Genomic DNA, 14,278 nt, shown 5'->3' on the forward strand with positions numbered 1-14,278 from the left:
ACGGGGATCCCCGGGGAGCCCGACCCGGCCGTGATCAACATCAACAGCAGCGAGGAAGAGGAGGAGGAAGAGGAGGAGGAGGAGGAAGAGGAGTTCGGGGAGGAAGAGTTCTTTGAGGAGGAGGAAGAGGAGAGAGGAGGAGGAAGAGGAAGAGTTCGACGAGGAGGAAGAGCTGGGCGAGGAAGAGTACGAGGAGGATGAGGAGGAGTACGAGGAGGACGAAGGCCTCTCGGAGGAAGAGGAGGTGGAGGAAGAGGAAGAGGAGGAAGGGGGGGCCGAGGAGGGCAGCCCTGCCAGTGCCCGAGGAGCCCCCCCACCCCCTGGGGACACCGGAGCCCTGGTGATGGAGGTGGATGAAGGCCACCCGCCCCCGCAGCCCGGGGAGGAGGAGGAGGAGGAGGAAGAGGAGGAGGAGGAGGAGGGGGCTAAAGCCCCCCAGGAGGGCGGGGAGGAAGAGGGGGAGCCCCCTCCCGTCATCCCCGAGCCCCCACCCCCACTCCTGGAGCCCCCCGAGGTGCCTCCCCCCGCCCTGGATGCAGCCCCCCCGCTGCCGCCACCGCCGCACCCCGAACCCCCGGGGGGGGCCGGCAGCCCCCCCCCAGTGCCCCCCCAGCTGGAGGAGGAGCCCCTGCCCCCCGTGGGCAAGGAAGAGGTACAGGGGGGGGTGGGGGGGATGTGGAAATTTGGGGTTGCTGGGGCGATTGGGGGGGGCAGTTGAGGGGGGTGGATGGGATGGCTTGGGAGCGCTGGGGGGCAGTTTGGGGGTGCTGGGGCGCGGGGGAGGAAATTGGGGAGAATGGGGGAGTTTGAGGGGCAGTTGGGGGGGAATGGGGCAGTTTAGGGGTGCTGGGGGGGGCAGTTGGGGGGGAATGGGGCAGTTTAGGGGTGCTGGGGGGGGCAGTTGGGGGGGAATGAGGCAGTTTGGGGGTGCTGGGGTGAGAGGGGGTGGTTGGGAGAATGGGGCGGTTTGGGGGTGCTGGTATAGTTGGGAGGGAATGGGACGGTTTGGGGGTGCTGGGGGGGGAACTTGGGGGGAAGAGGGGTCCAGTGTGGGGGGTGCCTGGGGAGGGGGAGCATTTGTACCCACACCCCCCCCCCCCCCAGGAGCTGGATGAGACAGCCACCATGCTGGCGGATTTCATTGACTGCCCCCCGGATGACGACAAGGCCCCCGAAACGGCCCTGTGACCCCCCTCATCCCCTACCCGCCCCCCCCCCGACCCCACAGCGGCGAGACGTGGAATAAACACGGACCCCCCTCGAACCCCGAGTGTGTGTTTTATATTGGGGGGGGGGGGGGGGTTTGAACTACAACTCCCAGTGTGCCGCGCGGCTCCGGGCGCGCCGGCAGTGACGCCATCACCGCGCGCCGCCGCCCCCCCTCCCCTCCCCGGGGCCCTGTGCCGCCATGAAGCCGCCGCTGCGTCCCCGCTTGGCCCCGGCGCGGTTCGTGACGGGCCCGGGGGCGGCGGCGGGGCCCGAACGGCCGCGGGCGGCCTGGTCGGGCCGGGAGAAACGGGCGCTGCTGGCGGCGCTGCGGGCTCAGGCCGCCCGCGGCCTCCCCACGGACCTGCAGCCGCGGGCGCTGCGGGAGCGGCTGCCCCGGCGGAGCGAGGCCGAGGTGGGGGAGGACGGGGGGGGGGGGGGTGACATGGGGTCCGTGGGGGGTCCCTTGGGGGGTGACAGGGGGGTCCCGAGGTACTGAGCTTCCTGAGGGGGTGTCCCCAGTTCCTGGGGGGGGGGGGGGGTGTGACATGGGGGTACCGGGGCGCCTGGGGTTTCGGGGGGGGGGGGGGGGCCGTGGCATGCCGGTCCCGAGGTGCTGGGGTTCGTGGGGGGATTTTGGAGGCGTCCCTGGTCGCTGAGGGGGGTGACATGGGGGTTTCTGGATGTCTGGGGTCCCTGGGGGGGGTTAACGTGGGGGTCCCGAGGTGCTGGGATTCCTGGGGGTCTAAGGGGGGGGTGGGGGGGTGTCCCCGGTCCCTGGGGGTGTGACATGGGGGGGGGTCCCAAGGTGCTGGGGTCCACGGGGGGATTTCGTGGGGGTCCCTGGGCGGAGTGATATGGGGGGTCCTTGGGGGGAGGGTGGGGTGGTGCTACATGGGGGTCCCCAGATGCTGGGGTCCCCGGCGGGGGTGTGACGCGTCGTTCCCCAGTCATGGGGTTCCCTGGGGGGAGCAGCAGCCCCGCAAAGGCTGCCCAGGATCACCTGGCCCCCCATGGGTGCCCCATCGTCTGCAACCCTGTCCCCCCGCCCCCCCCCCCCCTCCTCGGGGCTGGATGTGGTGTCCCCCCCCACGACCCTGCATTGCCCCCCCCCCCCCCCCCCCCCCCCCCCCCAGATCCTGTCGTTCCTGTGCCGGCTGCGGGGCCGGGCAGCGCGGGAGGCCGTGCGCACCCAGTACCGGCACTGCCTGGAGCAGCAACGCCGCCGGCGCGCCCAGGTCCCGGCGCCCATCGAGGTGCGGGGGGGTTTGAGGGTGAAGGGGTGGGGGGGCCCTTCCCCAGGGGCGGGGGACCGGGGGGTGGCCAGGCCCCCCCAGCGTCACCCCCCCCGGCTTCGTTTTTCAGGTGTGGCTGGAGCTGGCGGAGACGCTGGCAGAGGGGCTGGAGGAAGTGACAGCAGCCGCCTTCTCCCAGGTGAGGGGTTTTGGGGGGGGTGCAGGGTTTCTGGGGTGGGGGGGCAGAGTCTCTCAGGATGTGTCACCACCACCCCCCCCCTCATTGTCACCTCCAGGTTCTCACTGTCGCAGCCACGGAGCCGCTGACCCTGCGCCACTCCCTCCCCCCACTCCCCGACAGCACTGCGGTGCCGCCGGATCGGGGGGGGTCGGCACCGGGGGACCCCGCCACCCCCCCCCCACAGCCCCCTGCCCCCGAGGGCTTCACTGTCAACTTCCAGAGGGTCTACGAATACCTGGCGCGGCTCTGCCTGCGCAGCAAGGTCCCCCCGCTCCCCCCTGGCGGTGAGTGGGGGGGGTCCCCGGTGCCAAGAGGGGTGTTGGGGGGGGAAGGATTTGGGGCCCCTCTGTCTTTGGGTGTGGGGGGGTGTTGGGGGCCCCCTGGACGGTTTTGGCACTGTGGGGTGATCTGGGGAGGGGGATTTGAGGAGCAAAGGAGGGTCTGGGTCTCTCCCTGACCTGGGGGGGGGGGGGGGTGTTGTCAGTCCTGAACTGGGGCGGGGCTCCAGCTGGAGACAGCATCGCTGCTGTGTCCCCCCCCATTGTGGGGCTGGGACCCCCTCCTGCCCATAGGGTGTGGGGGGGCCGATGAGGGGTCCTAACTCTGTGTGTGTCCCCCCCCCCCAGAGTCGGCGGTGGTGCTGGCGCTGCTGGGCTCCCTCCCCCAGGAACTCGGCGCCCTGGACCGCGTCGCCCTCCACAGCCACCTCCGGGGGTCCTACAGCGCCCTGACAGCCCCCCGCCCCACCGGGACAGACCCCGCCGCCCCCCCGACCCCTGCGACACTCACCCCCGGCTGGGGGGGGGTCGGCCTCTGCCCCCTCAACCTCTTCCTGGTGCCTCTGCGGCTCCTGGCCCGGGTGGGACCCTCGGGGTGAGGCGCAACGCCCCTTCCCCGAGGAATAAAGGTGGAAATTTGCCCAAAATTGGAGCTTCTGGAGTCATTTCGGCAGTGGAATAAAGGGGGGGAGGTGTAATCACCATTTTGGGGGTTGCAGGGAGGGGTGACGCCCCCCGTGAGGCTCTGGGAGGGCACCGGGCAGGGGCTACCCCCCACACACACACACGTGGATCGCGTCTCTCGGCCACAGCGCATGCGCGCCCCGGCCTCCGCGCCCACCCCCCCCACCCCCCCGCGCATGCGCAAAGACGCTGCGTACGGCGGCCGGGCAGGGACAGGCCGAGCCAAGATGGCGGCGGCGGCGGCCGGCGCCTCTTCCTCCGCGGCGGGGAGCAACGGAGCCGGCGGGATGGAGGTGGACGTGGCAGGTACCGTGCGCGGGTCCGTCCCGGCACCCGGAACCGGCGCCACCGCACCGGAGCTCCGGGGCCTCCCCGGGACCGGCCCGTCTGCCCCCCCGGGCCCCGCTTCCTCCGCTGACCCCGCCCCTCGGCCTTTGCCCCGCCCACAAACCCCGGGGACCCGCCCCCGGTCCCTTGCCCCGCCCCAAAACCCCGATGGATCCTCCCATGGGCCTTTGCCCCGCCCACAAGCCCCGGGGACCCGCCCCTCAGCTTTTTACCCCGCCCACAAACCCCCGAGGTGTAATCGCACCTCAAACCATTGCCCCGCCCCTAGTCCCCGTGACCCCGCCCCCCACACCGCCTTGCCCCTGGCTACACAGCCTTGGGGCCCGCCCCCTGCCCCTAAGCCCCGCCCCCCCGGCCCCAGCCCCGCCCCCCCGGCCCCAGCCCCGCCTCCTAGCCCCACCCCTGGTCTCACCCTAATTCCCCTCTTTTTCCCCCCCCCCCCCCAGCCGCCCCCTCGGTGATGGCCGGGGGGGTGACGGGCAGCGTCTCGGTGGCCCTGCACCCCCTCGTCATCCTCAACATCTCCGACCACTGGATCCGCATGCGCTCGCAGGAGGGGCGCCCCGGACAAGGTACCACCGCCCCCCCCCCCCCCCCCCCCCGGGGTCCGTCCCCCCCCCCCCCGCCAGCAGCCCCACAGCTCCCCCAAATCTCCCAGAATCTCTCCCTGGGGCCTTCCAGAGCCCCCCCCACCCCCCAGTGGTTTCCATGCCTCTCAAGCCCACCCCCTTAAACCCCCATGCAGCCTCCACAGCCCCCCAGGGTTCCCCCCCCACACCCCCCCCCCCCCACACCCCCAGGGTGGGGGTCTCTATATGCCCCCACCCCAATCTCTGTCCCCCATATCCCCAAGGTGGGGTGGTACCTGGGGCTGGTGGAGGGGTGTCCGTCCCTCTCCCCACCACGAGGTTTGGGGCCGTTGGGGGTGCACCCCAGTGCCCCCCATCACCCCCCCACCACCACCACCACCACCACCCCCCCCCGCCTTAAATCCCGCAGTGATCGGGGCCCTCATCGGGCGCCAGGAGGGCCGCAACATCGAGGTGATGAATTCCTTCGAGCTGCTCTCGCACACGGTGGATGGGCACGTCCTCATCGACAAGGAGTACTACTACACCAAGGAGGAGCAGTGTGAGGGGTCCGGGGAGCTCCTGGGGGGTCCTGAAGGGGTCCCGGGCTGCTTCTGGGGGTTTTTTTTTTGGGGGGGGGGGGGAGATGGGTGGTAGAGCTTGTTGCAGGGGTGGGGGAGAGAAAGGTGGTGTCTGCTGCCCTCAGGGGGGCTGTGGGGTTCACCCCTCCACCCCAAGCTCCCAGATTGGGGGTTGGGGGTGATGGGCGGTGCCACCCCCCCCACCCCCCAACTCAGCGTGGCCCCCCCCCCCCCCCCCCCCCCCCCCCCATCTCTCCCCAGTCAAGCAGGTGTTCAAGGAGCTGGAGTTCCTGGGGTGGTACACAACTGGGGGCCCCCCTGACCCCTCTGACATCCACGTCCACAAGCAGGTGAGTGGGAGGGGGGGGGGCAGATGTCGGGGGGCTGGTGGAGTGGGGGGGGAAGGGGTGTACACCCCCATCCTGACAGCTTCCCCCCCTCCTCCTCACTACACATGCTCCAGGTGTGTGAGATCATCGAGAGCCCCCTCTTCCTCAAGCTGAACCCCATGACAAAGCACACAGATGTAAGTTGGGGGGGGGGGAACAGTCCCAGCATGTGGGGGTAACCACACTGTGAGGGGGGAGTCTGGGCCCCCCCCAAAACACAGCTTTTCTCTCTTTCCCCCCCAACACCCCAGCTGCCCGTCAGCGTCTTCGAGTCTGTCATTGACATCATCAACGGGGAGGTCAGTCGCTGCTGGAGGGGGGAAATGGGGCTGGGGGGGGCGGGGGAAATGGGGGTACAGGGGAGGTTCCTGAGGCTGGGGGGGGATGATGGGGGGGGTATTGGGGCTGGGGAGGGGTGCGGGGGGTCGCTCAGGGTGGGTATGGGGTGGTTGGTTGAGGCCATAGGGGGTCTGGGGGGGGGGTGGTTGGGGGGCTTGTAGGGCTGTCCTGCCCCCCCATCATCCCCCCCCCCATCATTCCACACCCCCCCAGGCCACGATGCTCTTCGCGGAGCTGACCTACACTCTGGCCACCGAGGAGGCCGAGCGCATCGGGGTCGACCACGTGGCCCGAATGACGGCGACCGGCAGCGGGGAGAACTCCACAGGTTGGGGGGGGGGGGGGGGTTACACAGAGACACACACAACGTGGGGCTGGGGGGGCAGTCCCAGAGCTGGGGCGGGGGCGCAGGGAAGGGGGGGGGGGGGGGATGTGTGTGTAGGGGGGAATGTGGGGACAGGAGCTGCAGGGACACGGCTCTTGGGCTGGAGCTGCCTGGGGAGGATGGGGGGGGGGGGGGGCGGGAACAGACACTGGGGGGGACACACAGGTGGCCTTGACCCCCCCCACCCCCCCCCTGCAGTGGCTGAGCACCTCATCGCCCAGCACAGCGCCATCAAGATGCTGCACAGCCGCGTCAAGCTGATCCTGGAGTACGTGCGGGCCTCCGAGGCCGGTGAGTCGGGGACACGGCTGGCCCCAGCGCCCGGGGCGGGTGACGGGGCAGGTTTGTCCCTGGGCTGTCCCCAAGTGACTGTCCCCGGTGCCCGGGGGGGGGGGGGGGTGTCCCCGTGGAAGTAGGGCTGTCCCCAAGGGCCCTGGCTGTCCCCCTGGTGTCCCCGAGACTGATGGGGTCCGGGGAGGTCCCCGTGGGAGTCAGGCTGTCCCCCTGGTGTCCCCGAGACTGACAGGGTCGGGGGGGTCCCCGTGGAAGTAGGGCTGCCCCCCTGGGGTCCCCAAAACTGACAGGATCTGGAGGGGGGGGGGTGTCCCCGTGGGAGTTGGGCTGTCCCCAAGGGCCCTGGCTGTCCCCCTGGTGTCCCCGAGACTGATGGGGTCCGGGGAGGTCCCCGTGGGAGTCAGGCTGTCCCCCTGGGGTCCCCAAAACTGACAGGATCTGGGGGGGGGATTCCCCGTGGGAGTTGGGCTGTCCCCCTGGGGTCCCCAAAACTGACAGGATCTGGGGGGGGGGGGGGGGGGGGGTCCCCGTGGGAGTTGGGCTGTCCCCAAGGGCCCTGGCTGTCCCCCTGGTGTCCCCGAGACTGATGGGGTCCGGGAAGGTCCCCGTGGGAGTCAGGCTGTCCCCCTGGGGTCCCCGAGACTGACAGGGTCCGGGGGGGCCCCCGTGGAAGTAGGGCTGCCCCCCTGGGGTCCCCAAAACTGATGGGATCTGGGGGGTCCCCGTGGGAGTTGGGCTGTCCCCAGGGGCCCTGGCTGCCCCCCTGGGGGTCCCCGAGACTGACGGGGTCCCCGCAGGCGAGGTGCCCTTCAACCACGAGATCCTGCGGGAAGCCTACGCCCTGTGCCACTGCCTGCCCGTGCTCAGCACCGACAAGTTCAAGACAGATTTCTACGATGTGAGTGAGGGGGGGGTGCGGGGGGGGGGGGATCAGGTCCCCGTGTCCCTATCGGGGCACAGGGTGGGCCAGGGCTGGCTCCTCTGCCAGTGGTGCTGGTGGCTGGGCTGGAAGCAGTTTTGGGAGGGGGGGGGGGTGGGGTGGGGCAGGGGTGTGGATGGGCACCACAGCAGCCCAGTAACACCCCCCGCCCCCCAGCAATGCAACGACGTGGGGCTGATGGCTTATCTGGGCACCATCACCAAGACCTGCAACACCATGAACCAGTTCGTCAACAAGTTCAACATCCTCTACGACCGGCAAGGCATCGGCCGCCGCATGCGGGGGCTCTTCTTCTAGGGACACGCACACACGCTGGGGTCACCCTCCCATCAGGACTGTCCCCCCTCCTGGGCGGTTTCCCCCCCCCCCCCCCCAATAAATCAGCTCCAGGATGGGAAGGGTGGCCTTGTTTGATGTCTTTGGGAGAGCTGCACTGGGGTGGACGGAAGAAGCTGGTGGTGCCGCTAAAACCAGGATTTATTGGTAAAAAAAAAAAAAAAAACAAACAGAAAACAACCGAGGGCTTGGAGAGATGCTGTAACAAGGGGAGCACAGGGGAAGGGGCTGCCAGAGCCAGCGGACACGCTGACAGCGGCTGCAGTGTCCCCCCCCATCCCCTCCCCAACCTCAGACGAAGGTGATGCGCGTGCGGGCAGGGTTGACCTGCAGCACGTTGAGCTCCTCGTACTCCTGGAGCGCGGCCTGGACCTGGGCGGGGGTGAAACCCTTGGCCAGGCAGCGCTGCAGGGCTTCGGCGTAAGGCACGGCCCGGCCCCGGCCCCCCGCCAGCTCCCGCACCGCCGCGAAGATGGCATCGGAGGGACGCTGCACCCTGGGGAGGGACACACACACACACACACACACACGCAGAGAGGGGTCAGAGTGGCCCTGGCACCGCCGCCTCCTCCCAGGGGGACACGATGGGCGACCCTTGGCTCTGCCACCTCCTCTTCACCCACCCCGGGGACAAGCTCCCCCAGCCCTGCCACCGCCACCCGGGGATGCCCCAGGGAGGGGCACTGTGTGTGTGTGTGTGTGTGTGTCCCCCTCCCCAGTGTCCCTCTGCGTCCCCCGCTCACCGGCTCTGCTGCCCCTTGTCCCCCAGAAGCGAGTCCTTCGACATCTCCATGAGCCTCATGGCTTCGTTCACATCCTCTTTTTCCACCACGTCCACCAGCCGCAGCCGGGCCTGGAGGGGGGGGGGGTGTCAGGGTGGTTGGCAGCAACTGAGACCCCACTCCTCTGACAGGCTGGGGGTCCCCCCCCCCCAACTCCTCCCTGCCCCAGCAAACCCCCTCCCGAGACCCCACCTGCTCGGGGGGTGCTGCCAGCCGGCCCCAGGCAGGGATGTGGACATGGCGGGGGGGGGCCAGAGGCAGCGCTGAGCTGGCTGTGCCCCAGGAAGGGGACACTGGGGGGGGGGGGGGACACACACACACGCTGGGGGCCTGGAGGGGACGCCAGCCCCATGCTGGCTGTGCCCCGGGGGCTCTGGAAGCGCTGCACACAGGCTACACCTGCACAAACAGCACTTTGGTGCCCCTGGGGCTTGAGGAGGACAAGCTTGGGGGGGGGGGGGGGACACACAACACAGGGACACTCTCCCAGCCCCAGTTGATCCCTCTGGGTCTGGCCTGGCTCCATCTGGGACCCGCTTTAGCTCGTCTTCTCCCGCCTGGTCCTGCTCAGCGATACGGGTCCCGCTTTGCCGCACTCCCCCCCCCCCCCCCCCTTCCCGGTCCCGTCCCGGGGCTCACCAGGGCGGTGGCCAGGCGGAGGATGCCCAGCAAGGTGCGCGCCGAGGTGTAGGTCGTGTCCTTGCTGGCCCAGGCTTCCTTCCGCATCTCCACGTAGGCAGCCGTGATGTAGTCGGCCAAAGCCTCCGGCACCACCGGCTGCTTCCTCTTGCACATGGCGATGTAGCGCCTGGGGGGACGGGCAGGGGGAGGGGGACGGGCAGGGTGAGGGGGCCAGCGGGGACGGGGTCGGGGCCAGCGGACCTCGGCGGCCTCTCTCACCTCATGAGCTTCATGTCGAGCTGCTGGAAGGAGCAGGGGGGCTGGCGGCTGTGCTGGTGCACGTAGGTGATGTGCTGCGCCAGGCTGCGGGGCAGAGGGAAGGGATGGCAGCGGGGCTCAGGCTGCCCCACGACCACCAGCCCAGCCCCACAGCTCGCGTGGGTCCCACATGCCCTCCAAAGCCCCCGTGGACTGTCCCAACAAGCCCAACACCCAGCCCAGTCGCCCCTCCAGCCCCGCCCCGGCTCACCGCAGGTCGTTGTCGCGGTCAGGGCGGTCTTGGATGAGCCAGAGCAGGTCGAAGCGGGAGAGGAGGGCGGCGGGCAGCTGGATGTTGTGCTCCAGGCTACGCTTGGGGTTGTAGCGGCCATAGGCGGGGTTGGCGGCGGCCAGGATGGCACAGCGGGCATTGAGGGTGGCCAGCACGCCCGCCTTGGCGATGGAGATGCTCTGCTGCTCCATCACCTCGTGGATGGCCGTGCGGTCGGCCTCCAGCATCTTGTCGAACTCGTCAATGCAGCAGACGCCCCGGTCGGCCAGCACCAGCGCACCCCCCTCCAGCGCCAGCTCGCCCGTCAGCGGGTCCCGCAGCACGGCCGCCGTCAGCCCCACGCCCGAGGAGCCCCGGCCGGTTGTGTACTGGCCTGGGGGGAGAGGGGTGAGTTGGGGGGGGGGGGAGCACAGGCCAAATCCTGCCCCTCCCCGGGCCCAGAGCACAGTTACTCACTGCGGGGAGCCAGGCGGTCGATGTAGGACAGGAGCTGGGACTTGGCCACACCGGGGTCACCCATAAGGCAGATGTTGATGTTTCCTGGGGGGAGAAGGGGAGGATGAGCCTGTTGGGGGGGGGAGGCAAATCTGCTGCCTCTGCAGCACTTTTGCCACGCTCCTGCCCCAAATCCGGTTCCCTCCGCGGTCCCACGAGGCCAACCCCCTCCCCAAACCTGCTTGCGCGAGGTGGGACGCCCTGACCCCAAACCTCCCAGAGCTTCGGGTTGATCCCAGACACCCAAAACCTTCCCGCAGGAGGTGGCTGGGGGGCACCCCCTGGCAAAGCCCCCCCACCCCAGCGCTCAGACTCACCCCGGATCTTCATGCCGTGAGGGTTGCGATCCACGCCGCCCACCAGCAGCAGCAGCAGCGCCTTTTTCACGTCCTCGTGGCCGTAGATCTCGGGGGCGATGGAGGAGGCCAGCTTGTCGTAGAAGTCGTCCTCTGCGGAGGCAGCGAGGGGAGACGTGGGGCAGCCCCAGGGCTGGGGGGGCGTGTGTGGGGGGGGTGTGTGGGGCAGACAGCCTCACCTGTGATCTGCCGGAGTTCCTCCTCGCTCAGCTCCCCGGCCCCCGTCTCGTCCTCCTCGCTCTTGTTCATCTTCACGATGCAGTGAGCCTCCAGGTAGGTCTCGGAGAGCAGGCCCTGCACGGGAGGGGAGGCTGGCGGTGGGTCAGGGTGGCCGTGGCCCCCGCCGCAGCCCCCCCACCCAGCCCCCCTGCCGCCACGGTGCTTGCCTGGCTCATCTGGTGGAAGCCGGTCCTCAGCAGAGGCAGGAAGACGCCGGTGATGCTGACGTGGTCCCCGGGCTGGGCCAGGCGCGTGTTCTCCCCGTGCACGGCCACGCTGATGGAGCGGGGAAGGTGTCCCACCGGCACCTGGTCGGTCTGCGGGGACAGACAGGGCTGGGGGGGGGGTCCCGCAGCGCCAGGACTCTGCCCCCATCCCACCCCTGCACCAGCGCAGAGGACAGAGCCACGTGGAAGTGTCACCTCCTTGTCTCCGGCAGCGATGACGCTGACCCAGGGGTTGGGATGTTATTGACAGGGGGTGACTTGTCCCCCTCCACCCCCATGCTGGGGAAACCTTGGCGGGGGGGAGACTGGGGCCAATTCAGGGCTTCCCCAACCTGAGGCCCTGATGCCACCGCAGCCCCCAAGCTCCACGAGACCCTGGGGCAGGTGACAGAGCAGCACCAGACTGTCCCCGGAGGAGAGCAGGGATGGGGAGGAGCCCCCTGGGAGGGACAGGTCCCTCTGGCTGCAGCCGGGGCTCACGGGGACACCCCAAGGTGCCACGCACACCTCCACCCCACCCCACCCCCCCCCCAACTCACGTGCTCCTGCATCTTCAGCTCCTGGAACTTGATGAACTTGGAGCCGCGGCTCTGCAGGTAGAGCCGCCCCCCCGAGCGGTTTGTCTGGCACTCGCGGCTCGGGCACATCAGCAGCGGCATGAAGGTGGGCGACTGGATCTGGGGGGGGGGAGTGGGGGGGGGAAAGTCAAGGCTGGGGGGGCTGAGCAGCTGGGGGCCAACCAGGGATCTCCCCCCCCCAAACCCACCCCGGGGCCCTTCCGCTGCACTTACGGGCTGGTAGGTCTCGGCCCCGCACTGGTCACAGCTGTAAGTAGCCACCACCATCATGGGCTTGACCTCGGTGACGCGGGTGACAATGCCACGGACGGTCACCAGCTTCCCGATGCAGTCGGCCTTGACCTCGCGGACCACGCGGGCTTTGGTGGTGGAGGGGGCCTTGAAATAGAGCTCGCTGGGGGTGGGGAACAGAAAGGGCCCGGGGGGGGGTTAGTGGGGAGGCAGCTGAGCTGGGAACGTGGGGTGAAAGAGCAGGAGAGCGTTGGGTTGAGGGGGGGGGCAGGGAGGCAGCACAGAGGGATGGAACGGGGTCCCAAGGGATTCGGACGCGGTTGGTGATGTGGGTTAGAGAGGAGACGGGGCTCCCCGGGGACATGGGGCAGCGGGGGGATGCGCCCCCCCCCCCCCCCCCAATCACACTCACAAGCGCCGCAGCAGCTCAGGGGGGTACTGGTTCTGCGGGCTGCGGGCGTCCCCCGCATCCCGGCCCCGCTGCTCCAGCAGCAGCCGGTGCTCGATGTACACGTCCAGCACGTCCTTGCGGGACACCTGGGGGAAAGGGAACACGGCAGGGGGGGCTGCTGGGGCACCCCCCCCCAACTGTGTCCCCACCTGGGGGTGGGACGGGACCCCCACCTCGCGCTCCTTGTAGAGGGGCAGCAGGTCGTGGACGGCGTCGGCGAAGAGGCGGCTGTAGCGCTTGGCGTTGTCGCAGACGGCCTCGGCCAGCTCAGGGTCGTCCTCCACCACGTCGTCCAGCGCCACGTACAGCGCCACGCGCTCCCGGTGCGCCAGCGCCGTCTGGGGGGGGGGGGCGGGGGGGGGCGGCGGTGTGGGGACCCCAAATGGGCACCCGCACACGGGGACAGGGCAGCGGGGAACCCTGAGCAGGGCAGGGCAACAGGAGGGACCCCAAGCGGGTGGGGGGGGGACCCCAGGCGGGGTAGGGTGACAGGAGGGACCCCAAGTGGGGCAGGGCGACAGGAGGGACCCCAAGCGGGTGGGGGGGGACCCCAAGCAGGGCAGGGAGACAAGAGGGACCCCAAGTGGGGCAGGGAGACAAGAGGGACCCCAATAGGGTGGAGGGGGGGACCCCAAGTGGGGCAGGGCGACAGGAGGGACCCCAAGCGGGTGGGGGGGGACCCCAAGCGGGGCAGGGAGACAAGAGGGACCCCAAGTGGGGCAGGGAGACAAGAGGGACCCCAGTAGGGTGGAGGGGGGGACCCCAAGTGGGGCAGGGCGACAGGAGGGACCCCAAGCGGGTGGGGGGGGACCCCAAGCGGGGCAGGGAGACAAGAGGGACCCCAAGTGGGGCAGGGAGACAAGAGGGACCCCAATAGGGTGGAGGGGGGGACCCCAAGTGGGGCAGGGCGACAGGAGGGACCCCAAGCGGGTGGGGGGGGACCCCAAGCGGGGCAGGGAGACAAGAGGGACCCCAAGTGGGGCAGGGAGACAAGAGGGACCCCAGTAGGGTGGAGGGGGGGACCCCAAGTGGGGCAGGGCGACAGGAGGGACCCCAAGTGGGTGGGGGGGGACCCCAGGCAGGGTAGGGTGACAGTAGGGACCCCAAGTGGGGCAGGGCAATGACAGGGACCCCAATAGGGTGGAGGGGGGGACAGCAAGTGGGGCAGGGTGACAGGAGGGACCCCAATAGGGTGGAGGGGGGGACAGCAAGTGGGGCAGGGTGACAGGAGGGACCCCAAGAGGGCCAGGGTGACAGGAGGGACCCCAAGAGGGTGGAGGGGGGCACCCCAAGTGGGGCAGGGCGACAGGAGGGACCCCAAGCGGGGCAGGGCAACAACAGGGACACCAATAGGGTGGAGGGGGGCACCCCAAGTGGGGCAGGGCGACAGGAGGGACCCCCAGCTGCCGTGGGGCATGGGGGCTGCAGCGGGGCGGGGGGGGGGGGGGGGGACGGACGAACGAACGACCCAGGACCCCACACCGGCTCGCGCGGGGGGGTGGGTCGGACCCACAGCGGGCCCGGTTCCCCGGGGCGCGGGTGGCCGCTCTCACCAGCTGCTCCCGGTACGGGAACTCCTTGCCGCCGCCGTCGCCGTCGCGGTAGAATTCCTGCAGGAACCGCTTCGCCTTCTCTGGGGGGGGGGGGGGGGGGGGGAAGTGGGGGGGCTCCGTCACGGCGCCCCGGCCGCTCCCCGGTTCCCCCCCCCCCCCGCCCCGGCCCAGTTCCTCCCCGCTCCCCCCGCACCTTTCTCGGCGACGTAGTCGCGCGGTGCCATGGCGGGGGCGGTCCCGGGGGCCGGGGCCGGTGTCGGTGTCGGTGCCGGTTCTGGTCCCGGTGTCGCTCCCGATCCCGCGGCAGATCCCCGCGAGATCCACCCCCGACCGCGCCGCCGCAACCAAAAGTGGCGCGAAAACCGGCACCACGTGACTGCCGTCGCCCAC

General features: G+C 70.2%; 4 protein-coding genes across 4 annotated transcripts; 3 read left to right on the plus strand and 1 right to left on the minus strand.

Moving 5' to 3' along the window:
- Positions 1–166: 166 nt before the first annotated feature.
- Positions 167–1,264, plus strand: LOC122153939 (proline-, glutamic acid- and leucine-rich protein 1-like; the record flags this gene model as incomplete). Its single annotated transcript, XM_042798151.1, has 2 exons — positions 167–652; positions 1,105–1,264. Coding segments are annotated over 2 exons (570 nt in total), but the record flags the coding sequence as incomplete, so codon positions are not given.
- A 106-nt stretch (positions 1,265–1,370) lies between these two features.
- On the plus strand, positions 1,371–3,607 carry SNAPC2 (small nuclear RNA activating complex polypeptide 2). Its single transcript, XM_042798079.1, has 5 exons — positions 1,371–1,621; positions 2,343–2,462; positions 2,572–2,640; positions 2,738–2,966; positions 3,309–3,607. Exons 1-5 carry the CDS (start codon positions 1,409–1,411, stop codon positions 3,557–3,559), a joined length of 882 nt encoding a protein of 293 aa, XP_042654013.1. The 5' UTR covers positions 1,371–1,408; the 3' UTR covers positions 3,560–3,607.
- A 214-nt stretch (positions 3,608–3,821) lies between these two features.
- Positions 3,822–7,887, plus strand: COPS6 (COP9 signalosome subunit 6). Its single transcript, XM_042798027.1, has 10 exons — positions 3,822–3,950; positions 4,439–4,564; positions 4,992–5,123; positions 5,404–5,492; positions 5,606–5,668; positions 5,783–5,830; positions 6,084–6,198; positions 6,454–6,546; positions 7,347–7,447; positions 7,646–7,887. The coding sequence occupies exons 1-10, from the start codon at positions 3,872–3,874 to the stop codon at positions 7,784–7,786; spliced, it is 987 nt and encodes a 328-aa protein (XP_042653961.1). The 5' UTR covers positions 3,822–3,871; the 3' UTR covers positions 7,787–7,887.
- Positions 7,888–7,948: 61 nt separating this feature from the next.
- On the minus strand, positions 7,949–14,200 carry MCM7 (minichromosome maintenance complex component 7). The gene is made up of 15 exons (XM_042798022.1): positions 14,082–14,200; positions 13,889–13,968; positions 12,509–12,673; positions 12,297–12,421; positions 11,867–12,047; positions 11,615–11,752; positions 11,016–11,165; positions 10,809–10,923; positions 10,591–10,722; positions 10,235–10,318; positions 9,758–10,151; positions 9,508–9,591; positions 9,247–9,415; positions 8,569–8,678; positions 7,949–8,321 (listed from the first exon to the last, which is right to left on the minus strand). The coding sequence occupies exons 1-15, from the start codon at positions 14,110–14,112 to the stop codon at positions 8,117–8,119; spliced, it is 2,163 nt and encodes a 720-aa protein (XP_042653956.1). The 5' UTR covers positions 14,113–14,200; the 3' UTR covers positions 7,949–8,116.
- Between the last annotated feature and the right edge of the window lie 78 nt (positions 14,201–14,278).

The sequence above is a fragment of the Tyto alba genome, unplaced genomic scaffold (assembly GCF_018691265.1).
Source record: "Tyto alba isolate M040663 unplaced genomic scaffold, T.alba_DEE_v4.0 Super-Scaffold_27, whole genome shotgun sequence".
Lineage (NCBI taxonomy): Eukaryota > Metazoa > Chordata > Aves > Strigiformes > Tytonidae > Tyto > Tyto alba.

What these genes read in the sequence shown, in the direction of transcription:
- SNAPC2 (XM_042798079.1), top strand. Translation starts at nt 1,409, where the DNA reads ATGAAGCCGCCGCTGCGTCCCCGCTTGGCCCCGGCGCGGTTCGTGACG. An exon ending in AGGTCCCGGCGCCCATCGAG is followed by an intron (nt 2,463 to 2,571) that starts GTGCGGGGGGGT and finishes TTCGTTTTTCAG; the next exon opens with GTGTGGCTGGAGCTGGCGGA. An exon ending in CCCCCCGCTCCCCCCTGGCG is followed by an intron (nt 2,967 to 3,308) that starts GTGAGTGGGGGG and finishes CCCCCCCCCCAG; the next exon opens with AGTCGGCGGTGGTGCTGGCG.
- COPS6 (XM_042798027.1), top strand. Translation starts at nt 3,872, where the DNA reads ATGGCGGCGGCGGCGGCCGGCGCCTCTTCCTCCGCGGCGGGGAGCAAC. An exon ending in TTGACATCATCAACGGGGAG is followed by an intron (nt 5,831 to 6,083) that starts GTCAGTCGCTGC and finishes ACACCCCCCCAG; the next exon opens with GCCACGATGCTCTTCGCGGA. An exon ending in CAGCGGGGAGAACTCCACAG is followed by an intron (nt 6,199 to 6,453) that starts GTTGGGGGGGGG and finishes CCCCCCCTGCAG; the next exon opens with TGGCTGAGCACCTCATCGCC.
- MCM7 (XM_042798022.1), bottom strand. Translation starts at nt 14,112, where the DNA reads ATGGCACCGCGCGACTACGTCGCCGAGAAAG. An exon ending in CCTGAGCTGCTGCGGCGCTT is followed by an intron (nt 12,048 to 12,296) that starts GTGAGTGTGATT and finishes CCCCACCCCCAG; the next exon opens with CGAGCTCTATTTCAAGGCCC. An exon ending in CGACCGCCTGGCTCCCCGCA is followed by an intron (nt 10,152 to 10,234) that starts GTGAGTAACTGT and finishes CTCTCCCCCCAG; the next exon opens with GCCAGTACACAACCGGCCGG.